Source organism: Terrapene carolina, unplaced genomic scaffold, assembly GCF_002925995.2.
Source record: "Terrapene carolina triunguis isolate 2854851 unplaced genomic scaffold, T_m_triunguis-2.0 Scaffold189, whole genome shotgun sequence".
Lineage (NCBI taxonomy): Eukaryota > Metazoa > Chordata > Testudines > Emydidae > Terrapene > Terrapene triunguis.
Window position 1 is genome coordinate 12359162 of NW_020664540.1, and position 16145 is coordinate 12375306.

Sequence of the window (16145 nt, forward strand, 5' to 3'; positions counted from 1 at the left end):
ATACACACATCTTAGTAATCAGCAAAGATTGAGAGAGAAATACAGAAAATGTACTTGGTAATTTAATGGGATTTCAGTAAAATATAAGATCATATTTTCAACACTTGCTGCCTAAATTGCAGTTTGAAAATATATGCATCCAGTTATTTGGCTTTGTATTTAAACGAGTAGTTTGTGCATGTAATTGGCATGTGTGCACAATTAAATGATTAGTCTTGAAAACTTGGCCCATTTATATTGTTGCAAATTGTCAACACTGTATAGCAGGAGATCTCGGATACTTTATCCCTTTCCTCAATAGTTAGCACCTTTCTCCTTAACTCTTTCTCCAAAAATGATTGCAATGTTCTTCTTATTCAGAGCGCACCATCTTGCCCATCTTGGGTAGTAAGGTAAAGTTGTGTGGATCTGTCTTTGAGTTCTGGAGATCAGTGCAGGCTGTTTTAATTCAGTGTTGTGAACTTCAAGAGAACACACAGGCACATGTGATCCCACTTAGTGTCATAAGAGTACTGTGATGGTGGTGCTGAATGTATTTTGTGTGTTGGTGGCACTGACGTGGTTATTGATATTTAATTTATTAAACCCTTGAATTGTTTTGACTGTCTTATCACAGATTAATCCACAGCATAATCAAAAAAAAAAAAGCCCAGACTGTTTTCATTTTATAAAATTAATACAGAAATGTAACTTGGTCTCACTTTATTCCTTTCTGTTAATGAGCGTTCCTCTTTCCCTTTTGGATGAGGTGGAGTTTCATGCACAGCCTCATTAAAATTAATTATTTCCATTTAGTTATAGCAACTCTACAACAGAGTGGAGCCAGCCTCGAGTCAGAAACCTTCTGCATGAACAAGATATGGAAGACAGCAAGGAAGCTGATGCAGTTGAGGAAGTGGAAGAAATGCAAAAATTTAGTAAGAAACACTTTTGGGGCAGGTTGGGAAGTTTACACCGATCTTTGTTTTACAGACTTAATAGGAATTAATTTTTCATTGCGGAAATTCCCCTCATAACTTTATAAAATGGATTGGATGATAACACAACAATTTATATAGCATTTAACATTTTTAAAGAATTAATTTTCAAGACACCAGTGTGAGGTAGGTAAGTATCATCTCCATCTTACAAGGAAAGTGAGGCACAGATATTAAGTGACACAGCAGGTCAGACACATAGGTAGAGCCCTGCGCGGATACAAAATTTGTATCCGCAACCGAGCTGTGATCCACAAAAATGATCCGCGGATATAAAGCTGATATCCGCAGCTTTGCAAGGCTTTAGATATAAAATTTGGATCCTCATCCATCCACGATCTGCAAAAATGATCCGTGGATATCCGTATCTGCGGATGCAAAGCAGATAGCAGCAGATTTGCAGTGCTCTACACATAGGGCTGATCCAAAGCCCACTGAAGTCAATGGAAAGAAATAAGGATTCTTGACTCCAGTTAGGACACTAACCGTTAGACATGTTCTGTCTGGTTTGAACATCCCACTTAACTATGTTACTATCATTGCATTTTTTTTATGGTTTCATTTTTAACAATAGCACCTACTGACTTCTGGGTCACCTGATGGAACTGTTTCCTTGGTTTCAATTTAGCTCTTACATGGGCTGAATTAACAGAATGAAGGCACGTCCTGGCTCTGTCCTCTCCCTGGCTGCCAATGCCCATTTTCTGGGGCACCTGAAGGAAAAGGGTTATAGGGAGCTTGTGATGCTCTGCTATATCTTCACTATCACCTCCAGACAGACTTTCTAGCATGCATCTCCTTGTGCTCTTTCCATTTCCAGCCTTCTGTGTGTTAATACATATTTAGTAATATGAATGCTTTGGACTCTAAGATGGAGGGGTTGGAGGGGAAATAATCACTGAACTACAGTCTAGCACATGCTTACCATATTTTTTGGAGGAGTGAAGAGTGTGCAAACACTGAAACTTGCTTTGAAGACCTGCAATTATAAGTTTGTTTTTTCTTAGTATGCTCTTTTCTATATTATGGTAACACTTTAAGTACTAGAAATTCTTTTCAATAAATGCTGTTGCTTCTACTGCTCAAAAAGATGAAGTTTAAGTGGGGTTATCCATAAAAGTGGCAGAGTAAAGCTTAGCTTAGCAAAGTAAATATTCAGCTCTTTCCTTCTTCTTAGAAAAGGTGAGTCCAAATAGGGATACAATGATTTAAATGTGTCTGTTAAAGCACTTATACAAATACTAAAATGTAAAGTAATGATGAAAGTTACATACGAGTTCACTAGGATTTTTTTAAAATGAGTTGTGCTGTTTTAATATTTGCATTTTGTTATGAATTTAAAATGCATCTTTTTATTCTGAAGGACAAAATCCATTCTGCAAAACTGTAGGATTGCCAGAAATGTCTACTCCTAAATCTGGTGAGTAAATCTCATTTTATTCCAATACGAAAATGTTGTTGTCATGTCTATCATTTTGTTGTCAGTATCTACCCACGTGCCTCTCCTCCTGTTTCCTAACATCCTAGTAAAAGTGCAGAACTTCCAGTTTTGATTTAACTGGCCGGAATACTTTTATTTTTCTAATTAAGGAAATAAAATGATAAATGTTCCATTTAATCATATGAAGCGCACACAATACTTTGCAGATTTTCATGTGTTGTTTTTTTCCCTTTTCTGTAACGAAAGCTGTAATTACATCTAGCAGTCAAGGACGAGTCAATCCCTTCAAGGTAAGAATTTTGCAGTTCATCTGATAGTGGGTTGTTGTTTTTTTTAAGTTCAGATTTTCATATAAAAGAAATTCTTTGGAAAAGAAGACTCCCTTTTGTGACTGAAAATAAAATGCTCCCAACTGTTTGTTACTTTAGGTATCGGCTAATCAAAAAGACCCAACAGCTCACTCAGCTAATATTCTAGATAATATGAGCAAGTTCTCCAAGAATACCCCAACACCTAACAGCCGGGCTGTAAACAAACAAAAGTCTCCAGTTATAAAGCCTCTGATGCCCAAGCCCAAGTCCAAGCAGGTAATATTTCCAGTCTTTACACTAGTTCAGTGAGTAAAATTGAATTTTCCCTGCTCTTATTGTATATAGGAAACACTGCTGATTAAATGAAACAACCCAGATGGTAAACTCTGTCCAAGCCGAGTACAGAAATGTGTAGAACTACACCATGTGCAGACTAAAAAGCAATATGAGATTTTTTTTTTTGTCAAGCTGTAGAAAGCATGCCCTTGCAGTGACTTCAGTAGTTATTTAATAATAGAGTATTAATAATACACATGTACTGTCTTAAGGTTTTAAACCATCAGTTTAACAACAGAAACCCTCAGTAAAATCGCTTTTCCTTGGGATGATAAATTAAGTTAATGGAGATATCCTATCTCCTAGAACTGGAAGGGACCTTGAAAGGTCATCGAGTCCAGCCCCCTGCCTTCACTAGCAGGACCAAGTACTGATTTTTGCCCCAGATCCCTAAGTGGCCCCCTCAAGGATTGAACTCACAACCCTGGGTTTAGCAGGGTGTTTTGTATTGTTAGATGTAGACGTAGTCACAATGTGTAAATATCACCAGTGAATTTTTCTAAATCTATACATTTTTATAGGCTTTAGCAGCCACTTTTTTCCAGCCCCGTCCACCCCGTGCTGGTGACAAAGCAGTAGAAGAAAAAGAAGAAAAAGCTGAAAATATATTGCCTGAAATCCAAGCTGCTCCTACTGAAAACACTGAAAACAAAAGGTGAGTGAATACAAGGGATTTTGTTTCTCACATAACAATTTTAATTTTGATGTATACACTTGACACAATTTCAGAAATGTCTGCATTTCTACTATCAGGCTCATTAATTGTTGCTCTTTCATTTTTCTCATCTGCACATTAATGTTCTTTAATTCTTTAGATCTGGCTAGTCTCAGGGTATGTCTGCTTTGCAGCCGGGGGTGTGAATAGTAACTCTGAGATGTACCCATGCTAGCTGGGCTCTAGCTACCTTGCTAAAAATAGAAGTGAGGATGCTGCAGTGTGGGCTTCAGCAGTGGCTGCACAAGTGAGTACATACCCAGCAGGGTCAGGTGGACTTGTGCAGCCCGCACTGAAGCCTGTGCTGCAGCATCCTCACTTCTGTTTTTAGCGAGCTAGCTAGATTTTATCTACATGAGCTGCCATTCACACCCCAGGCTGCAATATTGACGTACCCTAGAAGTGTCGCATTTTTTAAAAAGTTTGGTTTGAACATTAATATATGGACATATACTTATCTCATAGAGCAGGAAGGGACCTTGAAAGGTCATCGAGTCCAGTCCCTTGCCTTCACTAGCAGGACCAAGTACCGTCCCTGACAGATTTTTGCCCCAGATCCCTAAATGGCCCCCTCAAGGATTGAACTCACAACCCTGGGTTTAGGAGGCCAATGCTCAAACCACTGAGCTATCAAAGTGGTGTGTCAGCACTTCTGTTATATTCATCTTCTGAGTCTCACTAGCTAATCGAGTGAAGACTTAGCTGCCTCGCCTCTAGAGGTAGTCGTTACACATCAAGATTGTGGGAACGATTTCTGATGGCATTGGAATGAGACAAAGCTGTATAAAACCATGATAAGAGCATTTTCACAGTTGTGAAGCCACTTTTAGGATCTTAGCTGGCTGCTATTTATAGTATATGTATTGTCAAACCTGTCTCTGCATAAAACAAGTTGTGTGATTGTAAGGAAAATACAGTGAAAGCATAGAATGTTGCGTGTCTCCCAATAGTTACAGAAAATCCATTCACAGCTGATTTTGTGTCACTTTGAGATAGGTGTATCCGTACGTGACTGATAGTCATGTACGATGTGTAATGTAAGTTTTAGGCCCTCAGCCATGATTTCTGCCTGGGTATTATTTATGCATCTGATATTGATTGTTGAACAATAGATTAAGCCATGCTGCTATGCTAGATTGAAGTACTGGAAGTATTTACATTTGAAACATTTCCTGACATCTAAAATCTAAATCTAAAAGCTTCACAAGACATTCCAGATTCATAGGAGACTTGCATGAAAGTCTCTAATTTGAAAAGAGAACTTTGTAGCAGAGATCTTCGGAGACATTTTAAAGCAGTGGTGGGCAACCTGCAGCATGCGGCCCATCAGGGTAATCTGCTGGTGGGCCACAGGACAGTTTGTTTACATTGACCGTGGGCTGCAGGTTGCCCACCACTGTTTTGAAGTCAAGTACTCTATTTTAAAAACACGCAGACTTGGCCTGTTGCTGCAGCCTACTGGTGAACTGTTCTGAAGAGAGAATAGAAACTGTTGAATATGCTGACTTGCTTTTCTAGACAGGATCTCTGTGGCAATAAAAAACACTCCAATCAGTTCTTGTTGCAAATGCTATTTTTGTAAAGTTGTTCTATAGGCTTCATACACTGGAAATTATTTTTTGTGACAATTTTAGACCAAAGACAGGATTCCAAATGTGGCTAGAAGAAAACAGAGAGAGTATTTTGGCAGATAATCCTGATTTGGAGGAAGCAGACATAATAAAAGAAGGCATGAGTCGATTTAGAGTGCTGTCATCTGATGAAAGGATGGTAAGAAAGCTGTGTTGCACTATATTTTTCAAGAATTGTTTCTCTCTTACCACTGAATCCTTTGGAAATTCCAGTTTTGAAATTTCCTTAAATGCTGCTGCTCTCCATCTGGACTCAAAATATTATACCAGGCCAAAACCCAAAATACATGCTTTAATTATCAGCCAGATCTTAATAAATTGTTTATTTTCATAATGATTTAGAGGAAGGAGTAATGTTTACAATAGTAAATTGCAGACATGAAATCAGATTTGGAGAGGATGCAGAGACTAGGAAAGGAAGGAATTTAAAAGTTTAGAAAAGTGGTCAAGAATTAGTAAGGTGAGAGAGGTAAAAACACCAAGCGGAAGTTCAAAATGGGAGAATACTTGTTACAAAGGAGAAATATTGAGAAAGGCCTAGATGTGATCACAAGCAGCAAATTAGACAAGCACTTACAGTCTGAAGATATAGCAAATGCCATAATGGTATGTATAAATAAGCTGCGGCATGTAAGAGCAAGGAGATAATAGTTCTTCACAAAGCCTTGGTTAGACCATGTTTATGTGAAATAGTTTGTGCAGCGTTGTCTTATTTGTTACAGAAAAGACATATAAAGGAAAACAAGAAAACTTTGCTGTTTTGGACCTGTAGTGATCTCATGGTGCAAATATTAGTGATTAGATGTCCAAATTTCACCTGCAAAAACAAACGGAGCAAGGCCTGAATAAAACCTGGCTTTTAAAATGTATAGACTAGAGAAATCAACAAAGGGACTATAACTGTGCTCTAAAGCCTGGGGCATTACATATCCATCATGCTAAATTGAGGGAAACATAATATTTTTTTTGATGGGGGGGGAATTGTTGTATCACTAACATTTCTTTTTGTTGTCAAAATTACTTAAACACAACCTTACCATGGTGTGTGTGCATTTAGAACAAAGGACCATTGAATAATTTGTCAAGAGCGATCATTAAAATACTACCATTAGTGTTCCCAACTAGACTACTTAGGATATTGATGTAAAGAAGAGTCCTGCAGTAGCACAAGCTGGACTCAGGAAGTAATTTCCAACCTTACCAATGTCTCTCAAACCTTAGCGGTGGTCAGTGTAGTCACTATTCCAATGCTGCCTTATTCTGCAGACGTTTTCTTTCCGTGATTATATGGTAGGATAGTAGAATTCACTATATTATGCTTTGGTTTTATTTTTTTAATGTACCTGCTTTTTTAAGATCTGGACAGAGAAAGCCAAAGGAGGAGCAGCTGGTAATTCAGCTGAAGCAAAAAAGCGGAAGCGCCCAGCAGATGCAAAGAATGAGGGGAAAGAGAAACTAGAAGAAAAGTCAAAGGAGGACTCCAGTTTGCCCAAAAAACGGAAGCCGTTAGATCCATCTACAAATGTCAGATTGTCAGCCTTTGCATTCAAGCAGAGCTAAATCAAAATTGGTACCTTTCCACTGTTTTCTTGTCTCAAGACATTAGTTTCTCGTGTATTGAGAAATTTGCCAACATACTCGAAGTGCACTTGCAAAAAGAGTGAGTGTTTTGTCCTAAACATTCCTTTACAAAGTGGAGTGCTGGAAATGATGCAGCATCCCTGAGATCCTTGATGCAAATAAGTTTTTATATAAAGTGTGTATAGTTGATACAAATAGTGATAATTCACTGATTATTTTCTAGATATAGGGCCAGATTCTATGATGCCGCATGGCCTTTGTCTGCCATACCGCTCATGATATTTGATCCTAAAGCCAGATAGTTAGCCCATGGAGAATCGGCAAAGTGTAAGGATGATCTCATGGTGTTGTAGAGCCAAAGTAGAGGCTCTTATGTCACTTACTCTTATCCTGTCAGTGTAGCAAGGAGAAGAAGCTATGGGGGGAGAGAAAGATGCCCCTGTACCATACTGATCTTTGGCTGCAGTTTCAACTCCTTGTGGTGATTTCCAGCCGGTGAGCTCCAGCAGCCTAATTTAGTACTGAGGGTCCAGCCATGTACTGAAGCTGTACTGGGAACAGTGGGTGTACAGAGGAGAGGTTTAAGCCGTCTTGTGTGTACATGTGTATGCTCCTCCCCTGACCTACACGCTGCAGAAGAGCTCTACCCCAGGATTTGGTCGCTCGTAACTTTTGAATTTGTGGGTTTTTTATGTAATATTTGTTTAAAATAAAATGTGAACATTTCTGTGTTTAGGCTGGTGGAAGTCTCCTTTTCAATTTTTGCATGTTGCACTCGGAAGTAGACTTGCACCCAGGCACCAACAAAGGAAGCAGGTGCTTGGGGCGGCCAAGGGAAAGGGGCGGCACGTCCGGGTCTTCGGCGGCGGGTCCCTCAGTCCCACTCTGAGCGAAGGACCCGCCGCCGAATTGCCGCCGAAGAAGCAATTGCCCCCTGGGGTGGCAAAAAAGCTGGAGCCGGCCCTGCTTGCACCTCATAGTCAGAAGCCAGTTATATACACCATTCTTGCAGATGGATAAAATGCAGTGTCGGATGACTGAAAGTCAAGCACACATTGATTTTGATTTAAGATCTAGGAGTAACAGCTTTAGCTTTTCACTGTAGCAAGTCAAATTTGAAGGACTACAGTCATTTAGTATTTTTTTTTCCTCCTTCAGTCTGGTAATTCTACTGAGATGTTAAGCTGCTGCCCATTCAGTAAGAATCATGAGTTTTTAGTGTTCAAATCAGTTAGAAGCAAGACAGAAAACTGAGATTCTGCAAAAAACCCTTAAATCCTAAAGAATTTAAATTTCAGAGGTTAGTGATAAAGTGAGAATTTTTGTTTGTTTTAACATTCTTCATTTTGAAAAGCTTGACCTTGAGGTTTCAGTGTATCGTGGCATTTTTCATTGTGGAAAAGTGGAGGTGATCGTGGCAGCTATTGGTGCTAAGAGTAAGCAAATGGAAGAAAATCTGAAGATGTATTAACCCAGTTAAAATATAAAGCTTAAATAATAATCTAATTGTATTTGATAAATACAGACTTTTTTCATACTGTTTTTACTCTTTCATGCTTTTAAACAAATGACATGTACATAAGGCACTGGACACATCAATAAGTAAAAAGAGAGAAAACAGATTAAGCCATTCTGGGATCAATATGCAAATGCTGCTATTTTAGAAAATACTGACTGAATTCCTAAGACTTACATTGTACATTTTATATGTATATACTACAAAACACTGAGGCATACACCTATCTCACATGTCTGGTCCTGGCAGCATGACAAGTGCAGGAGGCTGGAGCCTTCAGTGACATCACTCCACACTGCATCTCCAACCATGGTCTGTCCTCAGGGTCTGTCTATCTTGCAGTCACGGGCTGTGGTTGCAGCACACGTAGATATACGTGAGCGAGCTTTAATCTAGCTAGCTCGAGTACCGAAGCAGTGACACTGTGGCAGTGCAGGCTTCAACACAGGCTAGCCCTGCAAGTAATTACCCAGGGTTTGTGGTGGGCTTCTCCAGTCTGTACTGAAGCGCATGCTGCTGCTGCTTTACTACTACCACGACTCGAGCTAGCTCCATCTAAACTAGCTTGGGTACGTCTAGTTAAGCTGCAATCAGCCCCTATGATTGCAATATAGACACCCTCAGTCTGCTTCTCTAGCACGATCTATGTACAGTTATTCTAGAAGGCGTTTATGGCTGCAAATAAGCGTGTCTTTGACCTGTTGGCAGTCATAGACCTTGTGCTAGCCACCCTTCATTCGGGTTAAATGGAAGAAATAATTGAGCTCCTTGATGGAGTGAGATAGCTAAAACAGTAGAAACCACGGTCCAAGGTACTAGATCTCATGGGAAGGGAGAATAAGAGGGATTTCCCTGGGACTGATTGCAAATGCTGGGGCATTGATCTGGAGTCATATGCAGAAAGCTAGAGCGGCATTTGTGAACATGGCCCTGAAAGAGAGCTCCTTGGGGCACAGGACACAGTTGCCAACTTTCACGTGGTAAATAAGCACCCCGACTTTCACAATAAGCCAAAAATCAAGCTAATTCCATTTCAAAACAAGGGCAAAACAAGCCAATCCCTAAGAACCCCAACACTCTGTGACTAGATCCCCCCGGCGTGCAGTCGGACTGTGGTGGGCCCGCTGTGCACCCCTGACTCTCTCCCCCTCTTTCCCTGGTTTGCCCCTTGTCCCTGCTTGCCAGGAGCCAATCAAAAAAAAAAAAAAAAGCAACAAACTGCAACAAGCTACAAGCCAAAATCTAGCCAACAAGCAACTCACAAGCCAATTAAGCCAAAAACAAGCCCAATTTCTGCGTTTTTTTCACAAGTTTGGCATGTCTGGCACAGGACTGTCTGCAAAGGCAGCCTTGGAAATCATGAGCAAGGAAACTGCCTGCTGTTGTTTGTTCATTCAGTGTTCAGGGAAACAGGACTTTGTGTACATTCTTTTTAAGTAAACAGGATTGCACTGGGGAAATACCTGATTCACATAATCAGTTTCTGTTCCTAACGGGAACAGCCCAGCAAGACTATGAATATTGGCTAACCGCTCGGGTCAAGGAGCGACTGTCTTCTCCTTAGTATGGTGAGAGAGTCTTTGCTGTGGCTCCTATCATTTGGAGTGAACTACCTCTTAGCCTCACTGCTTTCACCCCTCTTCAAATCCCCATTGAAGAAAGTATCTTTTTGGTCAGTTTAACTTTATTTCTGTGGGGGAAGGGCTTGTTTTGTTTTGCTCAACCATATCATTGCATGTGACCCTAGAAAGCTGTTTTCTCATGCATTATGTCAGAAAGGTGACACACAAAATGAAGTTGTATGGACAAAATGGGTAACAGTTACTACAGTGTTCACAATAAAAGAACAGCTTTACCCATCTTTGCTGAACCCTCTTAGGTATTTTAGTTTACTTGGCATCTGCTTTTGCTATCATTTTGGTTGCTACAGTAACTCATAGCAAGATCACCATAAAATTTCACCGTTGATAGCATTGTAAAGTCTCAGCTATGACTCAGTACAGCAATTTTCTGCAATGGAGAATCATTGCAATTAGACCATATATATCTGTCTCACTGTCAATGCCTAGGTCAGAGATGCTTCTTGCTGAAAAGCTGTGACTGCTACAATTTACCCAGTAATCTAAAAAAAACTGTATAGTCTGTAAGGATGCACACATCACGCTGCAATGGTCACAAAATGAAAGTTGTAAAATATTAAACAGTTAACCAGTAAGCATTAGTCTTACCGGTTAACCCACCCTAACTTAACCCTCAAGCCCAGGCCAGCGAATCCCGGCCCCAGCTGTGCCGACCAGCCGACCCCAACCTTGATGGGCGGAGCAGCCCCAGGCCAGCTGGCAGACTCCAGCTACATCGACCGGAGCAGCCCCAGCCGCGCTGACCGGCTGACCCCTGCCGGCCAGCCCCAGTCCTGGGCCAGATGGAACAACACCAGCTGGAGCAGCCCCAGCCCCTCTCTCTTTAATTGGTTAACTGATTAAACGGTTAACTTTTTAAATGATATTTACATCCCTAAAAGAAACACTTTGAGGCCCCATCTTAAAGAAGGGTTTTATAAATGCAACACTTGAGGTCTAAGCCTAAGACATGCTGAGACCCATTGACTTCAAATGGGAGTTACAGTACTGAGCCACCCTAAAAATCAGATTAAATTAAACACAGGCAAAATATACCTGAATACCAGGCATATTATTGCATTTCATAACCTACACACCTCTTCGAGAGAAACATTTGTGCTATAAATAAGTAAAATACACCAATCATCCTACTAAGGAACATTTTCTTTGGCCTTCCAAGCACTTGCTCCATAATATTTGAGTCCAAAACAAGACAATTATGCAAGGCTTTCAATCTGTGCCAATCGGACTGAGGGATTTTAAATTTTTTTAAAAAGGTGAGATTTTAAATGCCTCATTCAAACACAGAGCAAAATCCTTCATCAGAGAAAAGAGTTAAACTTCCTTAAAATTAACACAAACTGAGGGAGCTTCCAACCCAGAGAAGTGAGGCTTCGAAGGTCTGTGTGTTGTCTTCTGAGTGAAGAAAAATGTGCTTTTTCCCCAATGGCACAAATTCATGTCTGCCAGACTCAGCCTCTGCACTTGGTTCATAGATCTGTTTAATGATCTGGTAGGTGGGCCGCCTGAGGGCACCAAGGATGATGCTTGGGCTCAGAAAGAATTGCTGAATGTACTTTGCATAGCTTGCTTTGTCTTATTTTCTCTGGCCTGTACTGCCAAGGTACTTGCAAAAATAAAGCCTGGTATTTCTTCTTTCTTCCTCACCCTCTCCCGCCCCAATTTCTTAGCCACTTGTTTTACATAAGTCTGTGATGATTAATTTTTTTGGAATCTGAAGACTCCTGAGCATAATATAGTATCTGTAGTCCTCAGCATATTTAATTTATCCACATTGTTTTCTTTCACTGCCCTTTAAATAACAGCAATAATCAACCCCATGTCCAGGATGTTAAATATCCATGATGTTTAAACAATACATAGTCAAATAAAATACTGTAGAGTTTATACCTGTGACAGTCTGTATCACTATGTTCACCCCTTTTACAAGACTATGATATGTTTTGTGCAAAGTATACCTTGTGAGGTATCATTTGAAAAGTCATAATTTGCTGATCATTTCTGTCCTGGTAAACTCTGTGTGGCAACATTGTATGTAAAATTATAAGTTTCTACTGGAGGGATAGCTCAGTGGTTTGAGCATTGGCCTGCTAAACCCAGGGTTGTAAATTCAATCTTTGAGGGGGCCATTTAGGGATCTGGGGCAAAAATCTGTCTGGGGATTGGTCCTGCTTTGGGCAGGGGGTTGGACTAGATGACTTCCTGAGGGCCCTTCCAACCCTGATATTCTATGATCTATGATATTACTCAGACATGTTCCAAACCAGTTCCTCAGAGACAAAAGGCAGACTGATGCCTCAGCCAGGTGTCAACAAAATCAAATGAACTATCACCTGGTTAAGTGGCCATTCTTTGACAGGAAAAAAGGGTCTGAGCAAGAAATTTACATCTTGTCAAACAAACAGCTGGAGGTTCCCATCCCCACTGACTTTGTCTCCTGAGCCCCAGCTGGAGATGATGAAAAGGAAAAGAGAACTATAAGAAAGGGGAACAGATGCCCCAAAATACCCCTTTTCTCTCTGCCCACAGCATCAACACCACCTGCAGGACAAGGAAAGTAACACTGAACTAGGGGAGGCATCTTAGCTGGATGGAATCCAGCCAGTAAGACTGCTGAAGCATGTGGTGAGAGAGACCTTTGCTTTGAATTCATTTAGCTTGTTAAGTTATATATTAGTTGTGTTTTACCTTTTTTATTTTCTTGTAACCAATTCTGACTTTTATGCCTCACTACTTGTAATCACTTAAAATCGATCTTTCTATAGTTAACACATTTGTTTTATTTAAACCAGTGTGTTTGGACTGAAGTGTTGATAACAGGATTTGTGCATATCGTTTTCTGTTAATAAAATGATAGACTTTATATGAGCTTGTGTTGTCCAGGAGAGGGCTGGGCAGTACAAGCTGCACATTTTGGGCGGGGGGGAGTCTGGGACTGGGAATTTGCGGTGTTGCTCTGCAGTGTAATTCAAGAGTGGTTTGCCATAGATCTTATACAGTATAGCTGGGAGTAATTTACATGCTGGAGGCGGTGTGAGAGCAGATCAGGAGCGGTTGTTCTCACAGCAAAGCAGTGTGAAAGGCACCCCAGGCTGGAAAACTGAAGGGACACAGTTGTTCAACAGTGCAGTGTGTACCCTGGGGTAATGTCACAATGCCTTTTAATACAAGGATTTTTAAGCCCTCTTAATTTTCTTTCCTAACTTGCATGGGAGTTCAAATGAGAAGGTTCTTTTATGGAATAACATTTGACTGAGAAGTTTCTCATCATTTTGTATCAGTGAATTAGCAATGCAATTTTTAATTAAGACACTCATCTCCATTAGGTGAAGAAAAATGACTCTCCACTGCCTGTGTCATTTGGGATGCTCAGGGCTCTTCCTAGTGTTCTCTAGTATTATACATGAAGGATAAACTTGGTTCTGTGCATTTAAATACTGTCTTAACATTGCATGTTGTGTCTAGCTAAAATAGACCCTCCCTAAATTGGGTTTCTGAAAATCTATCAGTTCTTCAAGGTTTCTGGAGGATAGGTCCATCAATGACTATTAGACAGAATGAGCAGGGATGGTGTCCCTAGCCTCTGTTTGCCAGAAGCTGGGAATGGGCGACATCACTTGATGTTTACCTGTTCTGTTCAATTCTTCTGGGGCACCTGGCATTGGTCACTGTCGGAAGACAGGATACTGGGCTAGATGGACCTTTGGTCTGACCCAGTATGGCTGTTTTTATGTTCTGCTGCAATGGTTACTCACTGAGGCACTCCAATAAGCCACATGCTCCTTCCCAGCACACTCATGATTTCTTTTGCATTTCTGTTTACTGATTACCCAATAGTTACTTATTTTTCTAATTCTTACCTTCCCCTTTTTGTTGCTGTAAGAATGAGTAGTGCAACATGACTGAGATGTATGTTCAACGTACAGGGCTAGGGCTGTAAGTTCTTTCAAAAAAGCGGCTGCTCTGGAGTTGGCCAATGTTGGCATTTCAATAGCCTGTAACAATGTGCTTGGGCTTGGACAGCTTGGTTAACTAATTTGGGATGTGTTATTACTAGATGGCAGCAGCAGAGTGGTTATTTAAGTGAAATGTCTGGATTTGCCAGTTAAGGTTGTCGTGGGGATGGATTCAGAGCATTGAGACAGCAAAGTCTGACACGATGTTTCTGGTTTCATCTTTTTTCCAGTGTGAAATGTGTCCCAAATCCAGTCTCCATGAGCATGCCCCCTCCTGTGCACGTGGATTATAGTACCATAGAAGCATGTCTTAAAAAGGGCAGGAAATGTGACCCCTCATGAGATGGCTCAACAGTGCACACCCTGTTTGCTAGTCAGAGCTATTTCACATTAGGCCATATCCTCTCCATGTTGTGAAATACACTTCATGAAGAATGTTTGAAACTTTTCTACTGAAATATAATGGATGGCAAAAAAAAAATCCTATCTTACCTCTCCTATCTATAGTATTTCCAAGGCATTGGGCTCAATTCTGGCCTTGAGCGATTAGACTGAGAGCAACGGAACCTTATTTTACCTACCTGTGGCCTCCTCTTGCCAGAGAAATAAACAAACAAATAAAGGTGTATGTGGGTAACAATAGCTGCCATTCTGTGGTTTTTGCGATGTATGTATGTGAGAGTGATAATCCATTTCAGAGGTAGCTGCACTTTGTTTCTCCCACTTCAGTTCAGTTGTATACTGCTGGCAAAGTGTTTTGAGGTCCCAAGATGAAATAAATGAAGACCAAGCACAGCAGCATTGCTGCTCTAGATTGGTGCAAACCCTGCTACAGAAGTACTGACTTGACACATGTTCATTCCTAGCGTGCCAGGTACCAACATTGTGCTTGGCAGTCTACCAAGGAGTAAAACGAACAAGTGAAATGATGGAAAACGTAGAACAATGAACTGGACTGGTAGAAATTTAGTGAGGCAGGCTAATCAGCTTCCTGCCTGCCTACTGCAAAACCACGCCAGGAACATTACTTTTAACTTAAGAGTGACTTTTCAAAAGTGCTTAGCATTTACTTTGGTAAATGCCAATGGTAAAACTCCTGATTTAAATTAAAATAGATGAATGAAAAGTGCTTTTGAAAATCCCATCTTAAAGGTTTTGCAAGCACCCATACAAGTGCTGTACATCCTGGCATCATATTTGCCCAGTACAAATGAATATCTCTCTCTCTCTGTAGGTATTTTAAATAATCAATAACATTATTAGTAAAGACCATGGCTTGTTAACAATACATTGGGACAGATCCTGAGCTGGTAGAAGACGACGACATGGCTCATGATTGTGAAAATGTTCCTTTAATGAAGTCCCTGGCCTGTTTTGTATCACTCCACATTTTCTCAGGTTGGCCTAATCCAGGCCAAGGGGCCAGGCAGGGACAAGACAGGCCTTGCATTTAACTGCAATTCATACAAGAAAGACTAAGGCTCTCAACGAAACACATACAGCAAAATCATCCCCTCAACCTGACAATTTAAGAGTTGGGAGAAAACTACAGGAATGAAAGAAGGAAGTGTGTATCCCACAAAGTTAAGGTCTCCAAATTTTTTGCTGCATTCTACATTATGCAAAGTACTAAGCTTTCATTTAAAAAAATATCTTTTTCCACTGGAAGAATAAACTGCCATAATGTAAAACGATAGGCTACTACATTGTTCATAGAATCATAGAATATCAGGGTTGGAAGGGACCTCAGGAGGTCATCTACTCCAACCCCCTGCTCAAAGCAGGACCAATCCCCAACTAAATCATCCCAGCCAGGGCTTTGTCAAGCCTTACCTTAAAAACCTCTAAGGAAGGAGATTCCACCACCTCCCTAGGTAACCCATTCCAGGGCTTCAACACCCTCCTAGTGAAAAAGTTTTTCCTAAGATCCAACCTAAACGTCCCCCACTGCAACTTGAGACCATTACTCCTTGTTCTGTCATCAGGTACCGCTGAGAACAGTCTAGATCCATCCTCTTTGGAAAGCGTTTACACAGTTTTG

The 16145-nt window shown here is 40.6% G+C and overlaps 1 protein-coding gene across 1 annotated transcript in view; it reads left to right on the forward strand.

Annotated features, from left to right (window-relative positions):
• The window catches only part of WDHD1 (WD repeat and HMG-box DNA binding protein 1), a 44803-nt gene extending 37020 nt beyond the window's left edge, over positions 1–7783 (forward strand). The window contains exons 19-25 of the mRNA XM_026654255.2: positions 796–917; positions 2341–2397; positions 2665–2708; positions 2847–3005; positions 3587–3720; positions 5415–5550; positions 6768–7783. Of these exons, the coding sequence (XP_026510040.1) occupies positions 796–917; positions 2341–2397; positions 2665–2708; positions 2847–3005; positions 3587–3720; positions 5415–5550; positions 6768–6971 (856 nt within the window). The 3' untranslated portion in view covers positions 6972–7783. The remainder of the gene's footprint in view (positions 1–795; positions 918–2340; positions 2398–2664; positions 2709–2846; positions 3006–3586; positions 3721–5414; positions 5551–6767) is intronic.
• Positions 7784–16145: the final 8362 nt, after the last annotated feature.